The sequence below is a fragment of the Haliotis cracherodii genome, unplaced genomic scaffold (genome assembly GCF_022045235.1).
Source record: "Haliotis cracherodii isolate W230 unplaced genomic scaffold, xgHalCrac1.p SCAF_7, whole genome shotgun sequence".
NCBI classification, from domain to species: domain Eukaryota; kingdom Metazoa; phylum Mollusca; class Gastropoda; order Lepetellida; family Haliotidae; genus Haliotis; species Haliotis cracherodii.
In genome coordinates this window covers 39,954,580-39,978,009 of record NW_027266330.1, presented here as the reverse complement: position 1 = coordinate 39,978,009, position 23,430 = coordinate 39,954,580, and the positions used below count along the sequence as shown (strand labels likewise).

The window sequence follows — 23,430 nt, the reverse complement described above, 5'->3', positions numbered from 1 at the left end:
TGTCGTTAATTAGGGTGCCCACCTCCTCCTCCCAAGAATCACGAATGCGTCTAATTTTTCACGTTGCTCACCTCTGAATCCTGAAACTATCAGAGATGGAGAGCGGCGTACAAACATCTCAGAAGAACACAGTACGAGCAGTTTCCTAAGGAGATATGGGAGAGGAGAAGAAACCTGTATCCAGTCAGGCGCGAAGCAGTGCGAAGCCTCATAATGTTGACGAACTGAGAGCTAAACCGAGCGGAACGACATCGTCGACGGGGAGCTAGGAAGACGCGGAGCGTACGTCAACAGAACCCTCCCCTCTTACAGATCCCTTGTATATATGTTGTAAGTTAAATGTGTTATCCCTTAATGTATGTGGTCTGCAGTCACGACTGCTAAACACTGATTTCATGCACAAAGTATTACAGTATGACATATGCATTCTGTGTTTCACCGAGACCAAAACATGTGATGCTGACGATATAAATATACCCGGATTCTCTATCTTTATGAATAACAGAAAGAATGATTATTACTGCAGGACATCAGGCGGCATCATAGTCGCTGTTCGTCAGTCTATTGAGAAACATGTGCATGTATTAGACAAATCAAACGACATAATACCATGGTGTCTGCTCTCAAAAAACCTACTCCCGGTAGATAATGCCGCATATCTTGGATGTGTCTACATACCCCCTGGGAACAGTCGATACGCCTCACCTGACCACTTTCTTACTCTTAAGGATGATATAATCAACGTCTCTACTCATTCTGACTATATTTGCGTAACGGGTGACTTTAATGCAAGAAAGGTTTTCGTAACGAAAGACAATATTGACTATTATACTCGAGTATTCTAAATTCTAAATTTAAATTTATATCGTTAATGGCCGTCTCGGCTATGATAAGGAACACGGGATAGATTGTGCAATTACTCGTGACGAAATCCTTTCTGCAGTCAATGGTCTTAAAACCAACAAAGCCTGTGGATTAGATAACATATGTAATGAGTACATCAAAGCTTCTATTCACCTCATGTTGGCTGTTTATGTAACATTGTTTAACTTAATCCCTGACAATGGTGTTTTACCTGAAACCTAGCTTGTTGGCATGATTAGGCCCATTTACAAAAAACAAAGGCGATCCTGGGGATCCAGATAGCTTTAGGGGCATATCAAATATAAGTTGCTTGGGTAAAGATTTCACCTCCACTTTGAATAATCGACTGAAAGCTTACCACGTTGACCTAATTGGCAAAGCCCAAGTCGGGTTCAGGGTAAACTACTCAACTACTGGTAATATATATCAGTATATATATATACATCAATAAATATATATCAAAAGCACTCGTAGATGTATACTTAAACCATAATATGAGGCTGTATTGTGTTTTTGTTGATTTTAGTAGGGCCTTCGATACGGTTTGGCGTTGTGGCCTATGGTACAAAATGATTCAAAGTAATATCACTGGTAAATGCTTTAATGTTATCAATAACATGTACAAACACATAAAATCATTTGTTTCTCTTTGCCCTTTATCTAAATGACCTTGAGTCTTTTTTTTGTCAGATAACGACGTTATTGGGCTTGAAAAAGTGAATGATTATGTTCTAAAAGAAATTGGAAGTTTTATCAAGCTATTGGTAATTCTTTACGCGGATGATACAGTCCTAATGTTCGAGACACCTTCCGACCTGAAACTATGTTTAAACGTATTTGAAAACTATTGTTATCACTAGAAACTCAAGGTAAACACTGCTAAAACAAAAATTGTAGCTTTTGCTAAACGATCTTTTAAAATTGCCTGTACATTTAGACTTCAAGATACGATTCTCCTTATTGAAAAACAATATGTCTTTCTGGGCATTTTAATTTCAATCAACGGTCGATTTTGTAAAGTCTTTACACGGTTATGTGACCAATCTTCTAGAACAATGTTTGCTATTTTTAGAAAAATGCGAGTATTAGAAGTACCAATTGACTGTCAACTTAAACTGTTTGACTATCTTGTTCAACCTATATTGTTGTATGGATCCGAAGTTTGGGTCTTCGAAAATACTGTTATTTTGGAACGTGTTCATGTAAGATATTGTAAATATATTTTGAAGGTTAAGCAAACTACCCCTGATTTCATGGTGTACGGGGAATTAGGGAGATACCCATTAAACATCCATGTTAAGTTAAGAATGTATCATATTGGTGCAAATTAGTTCTATCAGAAACCAAATTGTCAGGTATAATGTACAAACTTATGTTCAAACTCCAAATTGACCACCCAGAGTTTAAGTTCCAACTTGTAAATGAAATCCAACGTATTTTACAAAGTACAGGCCTGAATCACATTTGGCCGTCTCAGGAATTTCCCAGTGTACAATGGATAAAGGCTAACGTCAAAACTGTCCTTATAGATCAATTTTTACAAAGCTGGAGGAGTAGTAAAGTAAATTCCTCAAAAGGACACTATTATAATCTGTATAAAGATATCCTCTCAGTAGAAGACTACTTATTGCATTTAACTTGTTTGATAGGCATTACTTAGAAGTTGACGGATGACAAGATAGACACAATTTTTTATTTTTTTTATTTTTTTTATGGATAACATACTGTAAAAAGCGACGTTTCGGTATAGATCCTTATACCGTTGTCAAGCAAGACTGAATGAGGGTACTTACTTACTTACTTGAATGAGGGACATAGTGCAGAATATATATAGCAAGTGGAGGATTAACAGTAGATGATTAACAGTAACAACAAGGGTATACATGAGTGGGATAACATGGGTAGGTGTGACAACAAAGGGATGATGCTATCACAACACGATGGACAGAAAACACATAGCTAGAAGCCAATGGGGCATGAAGCCAATAAACAGGTGATTATTGTTTGATGAGTTCATAGTAGGCAGATGGGATGAAATAGCCTTGATCTCTGTTGATTGATGGCTTGTGGCGGCGAATGTGGACTGCTTCTGTTAGTTTTCCACCATTAATTTCCGTTAATCATACAATCACGCGACGACAGTTGGTTGTTATGGAATAATAATCGTTGACCTAACTCAAAGTACAAGTTTTGTTATAGTTAATGTCCGAATAACAATATTTTCGTCATTTTTACCATGTAATTTTGTGATCGTTGACAGGGCCTGGTAGTTGGGGCCAGAACAGACGCTTTAACGACTCATAACAATGACATAATTTGCGTTGAACATGCTTTCAGCATGCATGATCCATGGTCACGTTAGTATCCAACCCGATAATGACGGAATATCTCAAAACATGAAAATATATATAAATGAGTGTTGGGACGTTTTCTTGTAGATTACAGTGTTTTATTCCATATATTGGAATGATGATAATAGTATAAAAAATAGAAATAACAAATTAACAAACTTAATGTTAAATTCTCATGTTACACTGTAATTCGCACTTCCCAATCCCAGAGTCAACATCCCAAACATGATGGGCAGAGGAACAGTGTTCTAAAATGATGTGAAATCAATACTTCATCCAGTTAACTGGTATTGTCTGTCCAACTGGCACTAACAGCACGCACCCATCTGCCTGAAGTGGAGGATTAACAGTAGAGGATTAACAGTAACAACAAGGGTATACATGAGTGGGATAACATGGGTAGGTGTGACAACAAAGGGATGATGCTATCACAACACGATGGACAGAAAACACATAGCTAGAAGCCAATGGGGCATGAAGCCAATAAACAGGTGATTATTGTTTGATGAGTTCATAGTAGGCAGATGGGATGAAATAGCCTTGATCTCAGTTGATTGATGGCTTGTGGCGGCGAATGTGGACTGCTTCTGTTAGTTTTCTTTTGGTGAAATCATGGAGGTTGAACACATCTAAACCCCAAGAGGCTAAAGGTGTAGTCTACAAAATTGACTGCAACTGTGGGCAATCTTACGTAGGTGAAACATCCCGCCCTATACACACCAGAATCAAAGAGCATAAAACCTCCACCATCAAATCCGACAGCAAATCAGCCATCTCGGACCATATCATCAACTGTCCCAATCACATCATCAACTGGGACGTCCAAATCCTCGCCAACAACCTCCATGATTTCACCAAAAGAAAACTAACAGAAGCAGTCCACATTCGCCGCCACAAGCCATCAATCAACAGAGATCAAGGCTATTTAATCCCATCCGCCTACTATGAACTCATCAAACAATAATCACCTGTTTATTGGCTTCATGCCTCAACTATTGTCTCATTTCTTTGTATATGTGTCTCTCTAGTCAACTTGTTTATGTCACCACGGTGATTCATGAGAAATAAACATCTTCTTCTTCTTCTAGGAATTGTTATAACAGCATTAAGGGGGTCGATTCTCACATCTCAACTCCGTGAGAAACACGTACAACATAAATACTTCTATTCTATACTTACTGTATTTGTTTTATCATTTTTGGTCTGTTTTTAGTGTTTTTATTTTTGAGGGCTTGTATACACAAAAGCTCAAACAACTTAACTAAGGCAGGTAAACAAATAGAGTTCATTTGGATCCCCGCCCACGTAGGAATCTTTGGAAATGAAAACGCAGATAAAGCAGCAAAATTATCCCTTACACTCCCAGAAATAAGCTTAAACTTACCCAGCTCAAAACCAGAAATCAAAAGTGTCACTAAACAAAAAATCAACAAAAAATGGCAAAATATATACCAAAACTCAAATAGCCAAATCAGGAGAGTACTAAAAAAACCCTAACTAAACCAAAAATACTACACCCAACCAAAAACATCGACAGAATAATTACTAAACTACAAACAGGCCACACCAAACTAAATAATCACCGTTAAATAGCTAATCTACACACAACAGGAAACTGCCCACACTGCAAACAACAAGAAACACCAGAACACGTACGCATTCACTGCACACACTACCAAACACACCGAACAACACTACAGACCACCCTAAATCTTAAAACCGCACTTACACTAGAATCAATCCTAAATCCATATTTTCTTTTAGAAAAGTTCAAAGCCTTAGGCATATACCTAATTAAAACAGGACTTATTAGTCGCATTCAAACCCCAAATAAAATATTAAAACCAAAACTACCTTATCTAACAACCACCCAACACACACAGCTCCCTTAGTTCGTCCTCCATCCACTCTTGGCATTCATTCCAAATCTCGAAATTTCAAAATTACTATATAAACCAACCCTAAAGCCCCCTCCTGGGTTGCACAAACTGACCTTCCCCTTTTCGGAAACACATTAAATGGCCTGGCCGGGCCCCTTTGCGACATACGCTTGCAGTCGGAAAGCGCACGCTAAAGAGAGAGAGAGAGAGAGAGAGAGAGAGAGAGAGAGAGAGAGAGAGAGAGAGTTAATGTTTATTATAGTGTCACTTGTTATATACACTTCATACTAAAACACGTACGCGAACAGTAAAATATAACATCCGACCAGGTATGGCCTACGAGACACTTAGACATAAAATTAAATTATAACGTCATGATCTGGGTAAGGTAAAATAAGACATATACTAACACAATGTTTAAAATTAAGGTTGGGTTATGAACACGCACGCTCCCACGCACACACACACGCCAAAATCTAAATCTCCTATATATAAGTAAGAAAGTAAGTACGTACTTACTGTAGCATTACAATCTGAAATTGCTATCAGAGAGAGTAATAATTCGCAATCATGGAATTTCGTAGAAACCGAAAACCTCGACAATTGGATTGTTTCGTTGTGGAAGAGAAATCCACCAGGACATTCAGAAACCCTTGCCGGGGTGTGCAACCGTGGTTGTCGTAGGGGCGTGTTTTGTGAGCAGTGCAAGGCATGGCACCACATCAAGTGTGAGGGACTCACAGTTAAAAAATTCGAAGAATTGTCTGCCAGCAATGGGGAGTATTGCTGTACATCGTGCAGATTCAACTACAGCGATGTACTAGGCAAACTTAAGGAAGCTACATCCCTCAGTAAGTTAAACCCCCGCACTTTTTTGTTGTTGATTTAGATAGTTCGTTTTAATTAAACATCTTTGTGCAGAACAATAATAATATATAACACTATGCAAGATCTACACTCCGATAAACTACTAAGTTTTTAATTTAGATGTTAGTTTTGGAATACAGTTTTACATGGAAAGTATTTTATGACATTGTCGGAGAATCAAGCAATACGCAATTCATCAAACCACCAATTTGTTATAATAACATTAATTAATGGTGTCGGTTAATCCAATTACTGCCACTATTCACTACTTAGTATATAGTATATACTAACCCATCTGCAATCGCCTAAACTTGCGTTTTTTGTTATTTTAAAGGTATTGAGAGTCTCACTACGGAAGTCCAAGCCCTGGTTTCCAATTTGCCAGAACTGACTGTAAATAACAAACCGAAAAGCGTGACCACAAGTTCTATATATGATATTGCTGCGTCAATTATTCAACAGTACGGGGGTAAGATGCCCGAGAGTCCACTGAAGGTGACAGGAAACGGGAACTGTCTGTTCAACGCTGTCAGTATTGGTGTCTTTGGGTCAGAAATCAGAGCCATAGAACTGCGAGTGAGGACATTCATCTCTCACTCCAAGTGATGTTCATGTTAAGCTAAAATGGCACGATGCTTCAAAAAGGCACCAAGCAATAAAGGCACCTGAGCGAAAAGGGCATATGACTGTTACACCCTACAGGATTCATCACCAAGTGTCCGTGGTTCCCTATCCAACAGTGGAAGGTTCATGGACGTACCGGAGTTGTTTCAGACAATAATCAATGCAAAAAACATTCAGTCTGAGATTCCTGTAGGAATAAAAGAAAACGAAACATTTATCTGTGACAACTCTCAGAATATATCCCACAGATCGATGTCCGGTCGAAGTAAATTTGTAGATGATTGTGATGTGTGGGGAAAGGGGTCTACAAAGAAACATTTTTATCATTTTGTCAATGGCAAATTTACACACTAAGAGCAAAAGGAAGGAATGTATTGTGTAATGAAAACAAGTATGAGAGTACCGATGGCAATACAGCCGCCAAATAGCGAAGTCCTAATTGTTAAACGCTAATATAACAAACTGAAACGATGTGCTGACTATCATAAGCGGGTGACCTGGATTGAGCCGTTTCCCACCGGCCACACTCCAGTTTACCCACAAGTAGCTATTGTCGAATACACTGAAAAGTTTCCCGAGGTAGGCCTACTTCTTGTGTGTAAGGGTTGCAAATCTCTGAAATAATTTTGTCAAGAATGAAATATAAATCTAAATATTCTAAAAAGTAGTCTTCCAGTCAATAACTGCTCAAATGCGCTTCTGTTTTCCCCCGATCAGACGGTCTGTATGCGTTCATTGTCGTCAGTCTGAACTCCCTGGGAATTATAGAATCATTATAGAACAATGTTGATATGCTAAGATGAAATCATTCAAGAGCTGCATGAGTCGCCATTCCGCTTATCCCGGAATGACGGGCTGCTCATGAATGATTCGTTCCGAGGTTTTGATCGATCTGGCCCGACATTGTAACCACAAGCCAGCAAATCAATACCATGGAGGGAAGCATGCACAATGGTTACGAAAGTTAATCTGAACATATATTTCTCACTCGGACCCACTAATAATTCTTATGATGTAATTCAATTAACTTGGCAAAATGGGAAGCGGGGTATTTTCGTAACCAGGGCAGTTACGAAAGCTTTGCTGCGCATGCGCTAGAATCTGGTCGCTGTTGTTGGCAGCACGCCAGTGGCAATGCCGATAAGGTGTAGGAATGGACGAGGCATTGATTCGCAGATTCGCGGCTGGGATCGTTCAGAAAATCTGTAGCGATACATATCCAGGTTTTCAGGAAGCGATGCAAGCGATGAAAAAGGACGACTATAGACTGGACTGTCAGACCTTGTGTGAGGCTATATAGGTAGGTGCCGAGGGCTACCAGTAACAGCAGATTAAATGAGTTGATCATGCCGACGCATGGGCCGTGATTACCAAGTCTGTTGTAGCGTTTTAACTATAACGCTCTTACCACAGAGCAATGAGCAGCACCCGTGGGCCTGCGAGCATGGTTGGTCAAGGATAAATGTAAAACACGAATCGTAAAACACGAAAATGTACGACTGTAAGGACATACAAGCTAGTTAAATGAAGCTGTTATACTTCCAACATTAGTGCTGTCAGACGCGTTCGGGCACACTTGACCCTGACTGTGTAACAGTCATATGCCCTTTTCGCTCAGGTGCCTTTATTGCTTGGTGCCTTTTTGAAGCATCGTGCCATTTTAGCTTAACATGAACATCACCAGGTATGTTAATATTCTACCGTTGAGCAACAAGATAGACACCGAACATTAGGGACCGAACATTTGATTTTGTATGGAGACTGGATATTTCTCTTCAGCTGCAATTGCAAAATAAGATATTATTTTCATTATAACGATGAGCCTAAATATATTTGTAAAACAATAATGTAACAATGCATTTTTATGGGGCCGACCTTTTTGTAACAGACTGAAATTATTTTTTGCATGCAATTTCTTGGACTATTAACTTTTTCTATAAAATCCCAGCCGCAAGACTTGAAAGACAGTCCACATCCCATCTATAACGTAGATGAAAAGGGGAAGTGGAACAGCACACCCCACCCCGCATTTTATCATTCAACTACGCCATATGCCGTCCCAAGTCAAGTACCCCGACCATCCTCGGATGTGGTAGCGCCGTAGGAACATCGATACCTATATTTAACATTTTCAAGGGAAAATGTATGCATGAGAAACTAATGGAGGTGTTGTCACATGGAACGACAGGTCTAGCCTCAGATTCTGTCCAGTCGAATTCTGAAGCTTATTTTCACGCACACTTCCCACCTGTTGCATCCCCTGGATGTCGGCTGTTTCGTGCCGTTTTGAGAACAACGACGGATGCAAGCTCATGCGCGGTCATGTTACGGGCTCACATTCAATGTGTCACTTGGCCTGTCACGCCTACTCTTTAGCATTGACTTCAAAGAATCTTCAGGATCCTCCGGGCATGTTGGAGTTATCCTTTAAACACTCTGGCTGTTATGACCTGAATTGGCAAAATACACCTGACCCCAAACCAAGCACGTCGCCCACGCATCGAATCTTCTCGGAAAGTCAAGTTAATAGGTTAGATAAAACTTTGGTTCTATATCTGTTCATTCGATGTCAGGGCGGGGCAATATTTCTTTTATGAGATCGAAAACCAATTACATGAGGATATATATTATTCTTTTGATCTCAACACATTCAATGATTCATTTGTGAGGTTTTAGTTGTTTTGACCACCCTGACCAAGGCGGAATAGATGTTGATGAAAGAGGCCATGTTGTGAGTACAGAAGGAAAATGACTTCACTCTCACCAACGTGTTTTCTTTAAATACGTGAAACTATGACTTTCTATTAATACAATACAACCTGCAAAAAGACGAAAAACGAGTCTTTGTTTGATATTTTGAACATAGAAAAGGCTTCACTTTAAGGTTGTTTTGGCCAAACGATGTGGAATGTTCTTTCATGATAATTGCAATATGGGTCAACACAATCGGTGAATCATGAAGGATTGTTAAGTGAATTATCTTCAAACACATGCATGCACTGAGAGTATCCAGATGTTTGTAGTCTTACGGTGGAACAGCGTTGTCTACGTAGCCATGTCTAAAGCACAATCTATATTCTTAGGGGGTACTTTTTGTAACTTTAACAGAGGTGGAAGATGTTGACGACAGTTGATAAGCCTTTATAAACACGCGTTGGGACTGATGTCATACTGGGATTGATGCCTTGATGACACTAATTTCATGATGAGGCTGATGTCTTGATGCGGCTGATGTTTTGATGTGGTTGATGTCTTGATGCGGCTGATTTCTTGATGATGCTGATGTCATGATGTGGCTTATGTCTTGATGCGGCTGATGCCTTTCCTTTATGACACTGGTGTCTTGATGAGGCCGATGTCATGATGCGGTTGATGTCATGATGTAGCTGATGTCTTGATGAGGCTGATGTGTTGATGCGACTGATGTCTTGATGAGGCTGATGTCTTGATGACACTGATGTCGGCTGATGTCTTGATGAGGCTGATGTCACGATAAGGCTAATGTCTTGATGACACTGATGCCTTGATGACACTGATGGTAAGGCTTGATGCAGCTGATGTTACGATGTTGCTGATGTCTTGAATACACCGATGTCATGATGAGGCTGATGTCTTGATGCGGTTGATGTCGTGATGAGGCTAATGTCCTCATGACACTGAAGTCATGATGCTGCTGATTTCTTGATGACACTGAAGTATTGATGTGGCTGATATCATGAGGATGCTGATGTTTTGATGACACCGATGTCTTGATGAGGCTGATATCACGATGAAGCTAATGGCTTGATGGCGCTGATGTCTTGATGCGGCTGATGGCTTGATGCGGCTGATGTCTTGATGCGGCTGATGTCATGATGAAGCTAATGTATTGATGACACTGATATCATGATGCGGCTGATGTCTTGATGCGGCTGATGCCTTGATGAGGCTGGTGTCTTGATGCGGCTGATGTCTTGATGTAGTTGAGGGCGTAATGATGCTGATGTCTTGGTGGCACTGATGTCTTGATGAGGCTGATGCCTTGATGAGGCTGGTGTCTTGATGCGGCTGATGTCTTGATGTAGTTGAGGGCGTAATGATGCTGGTTTCCTGATGACACTGATGTCTTCATGTGGCTGATTTCATGAGGATGCTGATGTCTCGATGACAATGATGTCTTGATGCGTCTGTTATCTTGGTGACACTGATGTCAAGATGAAGCTAAGGTATTGATGACACTGATGGCATGATGCGGCTGATGTCTTGATGCGACTGATGTCTTGATGCGGCTGATGTCATGATGAAAAATTAATGTATTGATGACACTGATATCTTAATGAGTCTAATGTCTTGATGCGACTTATGTCTTGATGCGGCTGATGTCTTGATGCGACTGATGTCATGATGAAGCTAAAGTATTGATGACACTGATGACATGATGCGGCTGATGTCTTGATGCGACTGATATCTTGATGCGGCTGTTGTTGTGATGCGGCTGATGTCTTGATGAGGCTAATGTCTTTATGCGACTGATATCTTCATGAGGCTGATGTCTTGATGACAATGATGTCTTGATGCGGCTGATGTCGTGATGTGGCTGATGTCGTGATGATGCTGATGTCTTGATTATGACACTGATATCATGATGATGGTGATGTCCTGATGACACTGATGTCTTTATGCGACTGATGTCTCGATGTAGTTGATGTCGTGATGATGCTGATGTCTTGGTGGCACTGATGTCTTGTTGAGGCTGATGTCATGATGATGCTGGTTTCTTGATGACACTGATGTCTTCATGTGGCTGATTTCATGAGGATGCTGATGTCTCGATGACAATGATGTCTTGATGCGTCTGATGTCTTGGTGACACTGATGTCAAGATGAAGCTAAGGTATTGATGACACTGATGACATGATGGTGGCTGATGTCTTGATGCGACTGATGTCTTGATGCGGCTGATGTCATGATGAAGCTAATGTATTGATGACACTGATATCTTAATGAATCTAATGTCTTGATGCGACTGATGTCTTCATGCGGCTGTTGTTGTGATGCGGCTGATGTATTGATGAGGCTAATGTCTTTATGCGACTGATGTCTTCATGAGGCTGATGTCTTGATGACAATGATGTCGTGATGCGGCTGATGTCGTGATGTGGCTGATGGCGTGATGATGCTGATGTCTTGATTATGACACTGATATCATGATGATGGTGATGTCCTGATGACACTGATGTCTTTATGCGACTGATGTCTTGATGAGGCTGATGTCGTGATGAGGCTGATATCATGGTGAAACTGTTGTCTTGATGAGGCTGATGTTGGGATGCGTGCTGATGTCATGATCAGGCTGATGTCTTGATGACACTGGTGTCTTTAGGCGGCTGATGTCATGATAAGGCTGATATCGTGATGACACTTATGTCTTGATGCGGCTGATGTCAATTGCGTAGATCAATGTTAATGATGTCAATCACCGGATTGTCAGGTCCACACTCGATTATGTACAGACCGACGTCATCAGCTGGGATATTGCTGAGTGCGGCGTAAAAAATCAAACATTAAACAAAAAAAATTCTGGTTTTGTAGCTAGGGCTGAAACATGCCTAACCTCGATACAATATACCCCCCCCCCCCCCCCGACACACACACACACACACACACACACATCTCGACACACAAGAATATTAAGTGGTCGGCCGCCCGTGTCCATAGTAATCAGATCAATGTTTCTCTTGGCGAACCGAAAAAGGAATCTAAGGAAATCAGCTGTCTAAAATAAATGACCATGCTAAACATATGTCTGCTCTGGAATGAGGGAATTAAATCATATAACGGGAACTCAGCAAAATAATTCCGCAGTGACATTCTTTGCGGTGTGTCCGTTAGAAGAAGTAAATAAACGGATAGGCGACGTGGGTCTCGTGGAGGTTATAATAATATCTGCTGATGTTTTTTTTCAGAACCAAGTCTTTTGTTCGTAAATTTGTGACTCTTCGTGACAGTTAATACCATGCAGAATCAATCAACTTTTTGACAGATTGACTGGGTTACCTGTCTCATGGTTACCATGTCACGCTGTTGCCGTCATCTGGGCCATGATCTGGTTGTCCTCGTGGCTGCTTCGTCTGTGCGTCTTCTCTTCTGTGGCTTGTGGTACACACCCGGCATCCTGTACGTCGCCTTCAGGGACGCCTTCCAGCAAAGTGCGGCCGTGACGTCATGGATCACGTCACTTCAGTACTTCACGAGCTGCATAACAGGTACCGTCGTATTCTGATCGATAATTCTAGTTTGTTCTTTTACGACCCACTCAATAATTGGATGAAAAATCAGTGATTGATATCATGACCGACGTCCATAGCAACGTTCAATTTTAGGCAGTCATTCAAGTCACCAAGCCTGAAACCCGATCTATCCTGCTGCCTGGCACGAAAAGCATGGCTTGCCATGGTCGTATTCTAGCCCCGTATCCTAACGGAGGACAATTTTAATGTGAGTCAAGAATGTTCTTCGAAATATTTTCTCTGATCATAAGCTCTGGAACATAGCATATTATTGCTATCTCCATTCCGACCCACAACATCTATAAACTAAAAACGTTATGACCAAATGTTTCTGGAAAATGTTTCTAGGACGTTTCAGGAACCATACAAAATCACATGAATAAAACATTTTTTAAAACATTCTCGGAACATTTTGTGAAATGTTTTAGGGATGTATTTATAACATTTTCGTGTTAGCTGGGATTATTGCTATCTCTATTCCGACCCATAACATCTCTAAACTAAAAAAACTCACCAAAACACAAATTAAAACATTTCGAGACACGTTTGTGTGTGTGTGTGTGTGTGTGTGTGTGTGTGTGTGTGTGTGTGTGTGACCCTCTTAGGCAAAACATTTGATGACTTCTCTATACTCGATGTCAATTATCAGCAAGTCATTTGATTGCAGCATGCCAAATTGTGAAAGCAGACCCAACAAACATATGGCTATATTAATTTATGTGCCAGGCAAAAAATCTTCTCCTGTCCCCTCTCTCCTCTTAGACCAAAGCAATATCAATCACATTCAACCCATGGAATCTGCCCCGTTTTAGGTGCCGTTGGAGGTTTGGTGATGCATCGTTTCGGCAGTCGACTGGTCACCGTGACAGGAGGGATCATCCTGTCTGGTGGACTGCTGACCAGTATGTGGACCACTCACATCGCTCACTTGTTCGTCACATATGGAATGCTCGCGGGTACGAGTCGCCACTGACTGTGGATTTTTAAATCATATCAAGCAGATAATTGTCTCCTATGAACTGTGACTGACTTGAAAAAAACCGAAAAAACTTCATAAACCATCAAGTACGTTAAAATTATATCCTATTTCTTACATGCCGAAATTTACTTTGACTTTGAATCAAACCTCTCAATCTACACTGATCTAATTTTGATTTCACATTGTCCTTATGATCCCATAGATTACATTTACAAATGTGCAGACTACTACACCCCGAGTTCGAGTACTGATAATCGCAATTTTCAATACAGGGTTTGGAGCAGGTCTGTGTTATATCGGGTGCTTGGAAGCTGTGAAAGAAACATTCACCACTAATGTTAACTTGGTGTTCGGGGTGAGTGCATTTATTGCCAACTTAGGGATCATGATCTACCCACCTGTGCTGCAGCTCCTCATTGATATCTTCTCCTGGAGAGGAATGTTCCTCATTCTGGCTGGAGTGGAACTGAACATCATTGTTGTGTCGGCAGTATTTCCAGGACCCAAAATACGTCCGCAAGTGGAGACACCCATAGCACAGGAGACAGACGAATCGTGGGGCCATGGAGATACTGGTTCAGAGATAAATGATGGGAAGACTGATTCATTATTACATGGTATCTCACCAAAAACAGAAAAGACAGTTGCACTGAAAGATATAAGTTTGCAACCAACCTTTCTCGAAAATCATTACTTTTTAAAGAGTCGACATTATTACCTATACGTACTGAGTGGTACCTTGTATCTCTTTGGGGCTGGAATTATACTGGGACATTTGTCAGCCTATGCCATGCAGAATAACATTACAGATAGCTATGGAGCTGCAATGCTGTATACAGTCAACGCATTGTCAATGGCATGTGGTAAATTGCTCCACGGAGTTGTGATAACGAAAATCAGAATTAACCCTATCAAACTCCATATATTTGTGTGTGGAATAGGTGGTTTGGCAACGTTTCTATTCTTGTTCAATGTTCCTCTTCCTGTTCTATACGCCTATATGGTAGTGTTTGGAGCGAGTAATGCTAGCATAGGTGGCGCACTCATGCCATCCATCCTGCTGGAGATGGCAGGCTCCGACAGCTTCTCCTTCTCTGTTGGCCTTTACACAGTGATCACAGCCATGGGATCTCTCATAGGAGCTCCAACGGCAGGTGAGATAGTAAAAGAGGCCATCTGAAGTCTATTTCAACCTTGAATCCCAACGGAACAAAAACAGTTGTTCCTGAAGTAAATTTTAAACAGAAAAGATTTGAAACTGCATATGTACGTTACCGAGATGGTAAGTAACACCGAGAATAGTCGAGAAACATATTGAAAACATTCATCAGGACTAACTCAAGGAAAAACTAAACAATAAGTCGAAATGTATGAGGTGAACTCGTCCGGTAACATTCTAGCATAGGGTACACATTAGTTTTTATGTAAAGGGGTTAACTCTCAGGATCGGATGTGTTTACTTACAGTACAGAATGGCACAGCCGTACTTCAACAATATGTATGCAACGTTTGAATCATTTTCAGAGACATTTTACCTCTTCTTTGACTTCGTCACTATGCACCACAATCAATCTATATGTGTTTCTCCACAGGTTGGATATATGATGCCACCAGTTCTTATACAACCCCGTTCCTGCTTGCAGCCATTTCAATGATATCATCTGCATTTGTCATGGTGACATCGTGTCAGTTCAAGCCGAACCAGGCAACCACTACAGGGGGGGTTTAGCATAATATATATATATAAATGAGGTAAATGTTCACTCGGTGTACATGTAATATATAATAAAATAATAAAGTCCACGCTGGTCCATCATCTTCTTTATATCAGTTTCAGACATAGTACTTTCGCTGTCTCATGAGAGTACTTTGATTTAAAGATTAAACTGATTTAAAGAAGATGATGGACTAACGTGGACTTTATTATTTTATTATATATATCTATATATATATGATATATATATATATATACCATGAAAGATACACTATTAGTATCTTACCTTGCGTTACAGTTTGAGAATCATATGAGTTACAAGATCTGAGTAATGATTCCATTCAATCAACAGAAACAACCACTGAAAAGAAGAAATAGATGTTGAGTGACAGTATCGTCAGGTTGAAAGTACACGTGTTATAAATACCCTGGGCTCATTCAGTTTGAACGTTATTTGAAAGAAACACTGCTAAATATAGCTGTGCGATTAGATTGCACTCATTAGTGAGAGATATCCTTTCCCAAGTTGGCGATAAGAGACATAGAAATGGTGACGATACTTCCGAAACGAAGGTTTGGTGGTGAATCATTCTAGGGCATTATAGTAAACTATGGTTATAACGAAATCAAAGGGACTATTTTTAGTTCGTTATAACCGTAATTCGTTATAAGCATATATAAGTGTATCTACAGAAAATAGTCGGGTCCAAAAACGTAAGTTCGTTATATCCGTCAGTTCGTTATAAGCTTGTTCGTAATAACTGTAGTTTACTGTCGTCACAATTTTTTTTAGAAATATGATGCACTTGATAATCGAGGGTGAAGTGGAGGGACTCCCCCCCTCTCTTCTCTCTCTCTCTCTCTCTCTCTCTCTCTCTCTCGTTGAAGTTTTGATACCAGTTTTGTCATATCGTTGCCTTCTCTGTCCTCCAGTGACGCTTATTAACATGGTGTTATTCAGTTTATGTGTTTTTTTTATTATACATGTATAACTCAACATGTTTAACTCACTAACTCAAAATGAAGCTCACCACTCTCTGGTGGTAATGGTAGATAATCACAATCATCAGTCCGATCTGGGATTTTTTCTATTTTTTTCGCTGGCCATGCCAGATTTCCTAAAATTAAATGTGATATGAAAAAAATTGTGTCGTGTTGTACTTGAAATTGTTTGGCAACAATTCCGATTTCCATTACTTTCTCACAAACATAATGTTGTCAGAAATATTATAGTTAGGGAAAGTCTAAAGGTACTGTTTTTATTAACAGTTACCGTTTCTACAAGAGAACAGAAATGTGTTTGAAACTGTATAAATAATTAGTCGTAGGTGTCAAATGAACATAGAGCATTTAAGATTTTCAAGTTTTATTTAAGTATGAATACATTTTATTCAATTGTACATTTGCCCTTCAACAGATTCGATTCAAATTTTTGTATATTGTGACCTTGCACCATTTATTCTTATAGTATGGCTCATACAGGTTTGATTCAACATTTATCATATCATTGACCTTGCACCATATAGTCTTCTATTATGCTGAATTCAATGATACCCAAAGGTTTGTCTACATCATATTTCGTAACAATACTCGTTATTACAAATTTGCAGTTTCCTGCATGCATATTTCCATTCTCAGAGAAGAGCAAAATTCAGGTCTGTCAGGAGATTTGATTCTTCACATTTGTAGACCACTATCTTACACGAGGTTATGGAAACTCCCTTCCTAGATCCACGGGGCATTTGTCACTAAACGTGGAGATTCAGATTGAGGGCAGTTTGTCATAATTGAAAGTAAATGTCAGACTGAGAAAACAATATGCACGTCATAGCACATGGGGCTATAAGATAAATAGTACATTTAGATAGTGATAATTAATATAAATCAGGGATATAATCAAAATAGATGTTCACTTCAAGCATCTATCTAGTGACTGTAAACATGACCATATTATAGCAAAGAGCTGGGATACATGATTCAGAGTAAAAGTAAATTCCACAAAACCAAGCCATTGGTAACATCTTTGTCTTATGTCTCGTGTTATATACTACTAAAATTTTGCTAGGGATGACCCCTTTAAAACGTTATGCATCAAATTGTGTGCATGTGTTGACATCGCCAAAAACATGACGACATGTTAAATGAGAAAAAGACCGTTTCCATGTGTCACACAATGAAAAACAAACAACATCTGGCCAATAATCAGCCAGATATAATGAGAGTGTCTAGTCTCTACTAAACTAAAACATAAAAATAATTACGAAAACAAATTCATTGTCCAAAAAAACTCTCAAACAACTGTCAGTAGCTTGTATATGATCAACCCGATGTGATCACAGCCTGGCACCGTCATCTCATTCTCCCAATGAGTGTCTGGATGGTTGCTTCCTAGTAGAGTTGTCAGAAGGACAGGACTTCAAGAGCGGGCGATTTGCAGCTGGTTCGACTTGTGTTCCACGTGTGTTCCATAGAGTTGAAGTTTTGTGACCAGGCTGGCCACTCACTGTTGACGAAGGCCACCTGCTTTAAGTAGGAATCAGTAACCCCGGCTCAATGAGGTCGTGCGTTATCGTCCATGAGGATGACGTCCAGGCCAATTGCATCAGCATTTGGTCTCATATACACATAAAGAATGCCATCCCTGTAGCACACACGTGTCACCTGTCATCGTGCCCCGCTGAGGTATGGAGGTCGGTTCTTTTCTACTCTACTCTCTACTGATCTTAGCCAAAATCATGTTTGAGCCCGCTCCACAGCTGTCATGTTCAGGGAATCCTGAAGTCATTCTTCTTGTCTACGCACGACGATCTATGAAGTCTAGACGGTATCTTAATTCAACAGTGATATGTACTTCAGCCTTGTTTTGGCCTGTCCAATTGACCTGAGCTTCAGCCCAATCCAAACGTACATGCCTGTGATGTCGGGTCAGCACTGTGCGATGCGAATGTGCATTGTCTGAGTAGAAACGTCAATGCCGCTGGTGTTCCGTAAGTCATATCTGAGTGTGGTGGCAGTCACCACTGATGACGTCTGCCTAATTCTTCGGTTATCAAACAACGTCTTTGACGCAAATTTTGTTGTGCTCTCTGATCATGTTTTGCAACGATTCTATCACCCTATACCACACAGATTTTAAAGCATTTCGTGCACCACGTGTCATGTCTGAATGCCCTTGTCCGTTCAACATGAAAATGAGACCTTTTTGGAGTTACCCAAACATTGTGTACAGGCTGTGGTGCACAGACTTGTTACAGACAGGCAAAGGACAAAGAAAATCCTGTCTATTAATTCCGCAACGTCTATCCACTCCAACTCCATCTCACCTGACTGCTTCGGTAATGTCTTGCCTCCACTGACCAGAAAGTGGTTTCTGTCTGCATAGAAGACACCTGAGTGGAGAAACGCCTGACTGTAACCATCTAGGAACGTTAGTTTAAGACTGACACATCCTGGTGATTATGAAAGTGACAAACACTGCACCAGCCGTAAAGGTTAGTTGTATGTTGAGGTAGATACTGAGACATGATGACATTATATCTATGAGAAGCACGTGGAACAGGATAAAGGACAATAACAGGATGGAACGCAAGGTGAGCTTCTCACCTGAGTTTGGTGGAACCAGATCAGCTGATGCAGTAAGTAGAGAGAGCAGCATAGCCGGCAGAAGGATGGTTAGAACGTAGAAGGTTGGTCGCCGTTGTAGCACAAGCTGAAACTCTATTTCGTTTGATGGTACAATTAGAAGTGTTCCACCTGTCACTAATGTCGACTGGAGTAACCATTGTCCATTACTCGCAACATTTGTGAACAATATTGTGTCTTTAATGGCTGACAATTTCACGTCGTCATTCATTATTTCTCCTGCGGATAGCGTGATTAAACATGTCTGTGTATCAAAGGGGAAGACAGTTAAATCAGCGTTACATGATGTCTTAAATACGTCCTCCACAAACCATATGATCAGACCCCGATGACTCACACTGACGAACCTGTCAGCATAACTAGTTATCCTTCTACCTCTAACAGAATTCCTGACACACACATCCGGTAACCACAGATGATTCTGCTTCACCATCACATGCTCAAAAATGCAAGGCCGTTATATTCTTCAGGTTTCCATCTTAAAGACCATCAGACCACGAGAACATGCGCTGACCATGAAGGACCATCGCCTTATCCTTCTCATCCAGGCCATACAAGCTATCCAGGCTTAGTGTTACTGATACGTCCAGAAAAAAGTTGGTGTCATCCACTGGCCGCAACTCTGAGTTGTAGCTTGTCAGTGAGTGAGTGTGTTAGTTGGGTTTAACGCCGCTTTTAACAATATTCCAGTTATATCGCGGCGTGTCAGCTTAATGTGGGAGGAAAGCCCGAAGTGATGCAGGTCTCAGACGTTTACCACTTCGGTGAAACCCATGAGCACGGGTATGGTGCTGACAAACCTAGAAACATAATCAGGGCGAACCGAGATTCGAACCCACAATCATAGGTTTCTGGCGTGCCCAAGGGACGCAACTCTGCATAGCGAATCGCGGCGCCCTAGACAACTGGGTCACCCGTGCCCCCTTGTAGCATGTGAAGAGAGATGACATCAACAGCTTAACATCGTTGATACCTGCACCCCTTGCAGCGCCAAGCAGCAGGAACAATATTGAAAGTTGTGCCACCAACAGCATCATGTTGTTAAATTAGCTGATCATTTGGACGAAATTAGAAATTGTCTCGTTTCTTATTTATTGTGTCATGCCCCAGGGTTTGTCATCCTGTTTCAAAATGTGTAACTGATTTGTTGGCTACCACAAGGCGAATAGTGAACATGGTCAGCATATGTATGTTCCACCGCTGTAGGCGTGACTACGTCATGCATGGCTGTTTAGCAGGTGAACTACTTACTAGGAGAACCTCAGGCCAGGATCACTGAGACATTATGGAGGACATTCTTTCACAGCTATGACTTATGCTATCATAACACGATGACTATTTTCTAGCGTTATACTGGGACATCAATTTCACACTCATGTCCTGAACCAAACATTCTTAATGTAATTTCTGATACATATAAACATATACATTTTAGCATATACTTATCATATCTCCACTTATGTATTTGACCTGAATAGTTTATCGTATACTGTTTCACCGCTGGCAAAACGTCAATCCCTGAGCAGGTACTACAACCGGCACTATATCTGCCACATCTACTTCTTGTGCTACAATGTGGAGATCCCACATGGTCCGTCTGTGACCTTGTTACGCCAGTACTTCCTTAATTATAGTTCACGATTACCATACCCTAGAGAGAGAGAGAGAGAGAGAGAGAGAGAGAGAGAGAGAGAGAGAGAGAGAGAGAGAGAGAGAGAGAGAGAGAGAGAGAGAGAGAGAGATATGCTGATTTTATAGTGCTAGCCCACGATACCATCCGCAGTTTAACATGAATACCCCAGACACAGTATACTGACTCCGAAACGACCGGTCCTTGTTATAGTAATGTCGAGCGCTAGGCAGGGTAACAACAAGTACCGCATACTTTTTAAAGATTAGTCTCCTTTAATTTTCCCAATTGCTCGAAAGTTTTAGATTGTGTGCAATTGCACTGTGCAGCAAATATACGCAAGAAGGCCCGCAACTTTACCTGTATAACAACCGACACGTAGTTGACGGACAAAACTGGCGGATTATGCGTCACGTTGGATTTTCTAATTGGTCTGAAGTTTATCGACAGATGGCTACAGGTTAATTGCTATTTTGAAAAATGAAATAACAATTATACAGCAATATGGCCATGTCTACGGTTGATATACCTGTTGTTTAAGGTGACATAAATGGCAGTCCTCGTGACCAAATAAGGGCGTGAGTATAATTTTACGCCGCGCTTGATACTATTCCAACCGTATCATGACTGGAAAAACCAGAAATTGGTTTCAAACACTGTGCCATGCCATGCCGAGCAAACGCTTTAGCAAATATCCAACCATCTTCTAGAGGCAAGGGAGTTAACTGACCATAAATGTCCAGTTTCCACCCTTACCAAACGAGACTGGAATTATGGAGTTAAATCTTGGCTGGACTGTAGAGTCTATGCATAGTCCAAATGAATTCGCGTAACGAAATCGACATCCGGTTCGGTCGATTGCAGGATTTGCAAAGCATGAGTACTGCCAACTCGGCGTCAACAGATATTTTCCAAATATTTTCATGTTTTTGATCAGGTGCCTACATGATTTGATGCACTTTGCAAAGTAAGACCCGTTTTATTACATTATAGATCTTGATTATTGATCAGACTGTCCTGACTGGGCACCGCCTTATGCCTTAGAAGCAAATGCAAGTGATATGAAAAGTGGAGTCTGAGTAGGAGGGACATAGAAGGGACATAACTCGTAATGGTCACTGGTCGTGCAACGATAGAGCCCAGAAATTCTAGCTCAGTTCGGCAAGGGTGGAAACTGGACGTTTACAATCAATCAACTCTTTTGCCTCGGGAAGATGATATCCAACCACCTCTGACATGGGTGAGGAGACAAAAATGAGTTCAAGATTATTGCACCGATATAGCGACATGGTGAGAACCTCCGGCGGGGGAATGCAATCTGACAAGGACTTGATCTACGGTTTCATACATAATGAAGTCGGGTATTATTAATTAACCTGTCCTGGTTATACAGACATATGCATGATATTACTGCTCTTAGCACCCGCTGCGATAACCAGCGTCGTTGCGTCGTTGTTAATAAATCTTTCTACTTTTCTAATGATGTACTGCAGAGCCGGCTTTTAAGACGAGGGACTCATTGTCTCATTTCCTTTCCATTTTCACTTTCCACGGGCTGGACCTGTTATCCTTAAATCTGCCTCGTGTGACCAGGTATCACAACGATAAAGTGCTGAGATAGCGATTGTGTTGGTACTACACTTTTAGGGTGTGCCGTTGATGTACTTGAGTGGTTATCAGAGCGATGTGTGCCAAAGAATCCTGAATGTTACTGTATCTTTGTCATTTTGTATGACATATCAAGTGTGAGAAAAGGCTTCCTTTAGAAATATCGATAATCTCCTATCTTTCAGTTTTCATCATGTACAAATAGTTCCTCTCGACTTTTTTAGCATGCCTGTCTTAATGGCGTTATATATGGATACAGTAACGTCACTCGCAAGCCTCATTCTTTTAATCCGTTCACTTAGCCATTTGAGATGAAATTGTCATAGTGTATATGACTTTCAGATTTCCAACAAACTAAAAAGATGTTGGTTATTAAGCACGTCAAGTTCGACAGTTGGCCCGTGTGGCCTTCAGTTCATCTGCCTTTCAAAGAGGCAGTTTGAAATGTGAATTCATCTGATGACTTTCAGGCATCAATCCGTGCCATGCAGGTAGAGGTAGGTGTAGAATTTAAATTGGGGCGTTGAGTATCGATATGAATGTTCATAATGCGTTGGATCCAGGGAAGGGACGACCACTCACCTTTTTCGTGGCCGCTGCAAAACATACAAATAACTAAACTATATTTTGTAACAGCAAGTGCATTTCTATGCAAAGAAGACATATACGCTATACACGGATCCATCTGCGGGATACCCTTTATGAGATATACCCTTTATGAGAGACCCTTCAGTGTGACCCTGTGTGATCGGTCGCAGTATGAGATGTCCACATGTCCACCTGCATGACACTCTGTGTGAGGTGAAGCATACTGATCTACATGATCCAGTATGAGATGTCCACATGTCCACCTTCATGACACTCTGTGTGAGGTTAAGCATACTGATCTACAGGACCCAGTATAAGATGTCCACATGTCCACCCGCATGACACTCTGTGTAAGGTGAAGCATACTGATCTACATGATCCAGTATGTAATGTCCACATGTCCACCTTCATGAC

General features: G+C 40.8%; 1 protein-coding gene across 1 annotated transcript; it reads left to right on the top strand.

Moving 5' to 3' along the window:
* The first annotated feature begins 12,621 nt into the window (after nt 1-12,621).
* LOC139448505 (monocarboxylate transporter 12-B-like) lies at nt 12,622-15,572 on the top strand. Its single transcript, XM_071230064.1, has 4 exons — nt 12,622-12,831; nt 13,668-13,811; nt 14,107-14,988; nt 15,427-15,572. The coding sequence occupies exons 1-4, from the start codon at nt 12,630-12,632 to the stop codon at nt 15,561-15,563; spliced, it is 1,365 nt and encodes a 454-aa protein (XP_071086165.1). The 5' UTR covers nt 12,622-12,629; the 3' UTR covers nt 15,564-15,572.
* Nucleotides 15,573-23,430: the final 7,858 nt, after the last annotated feature.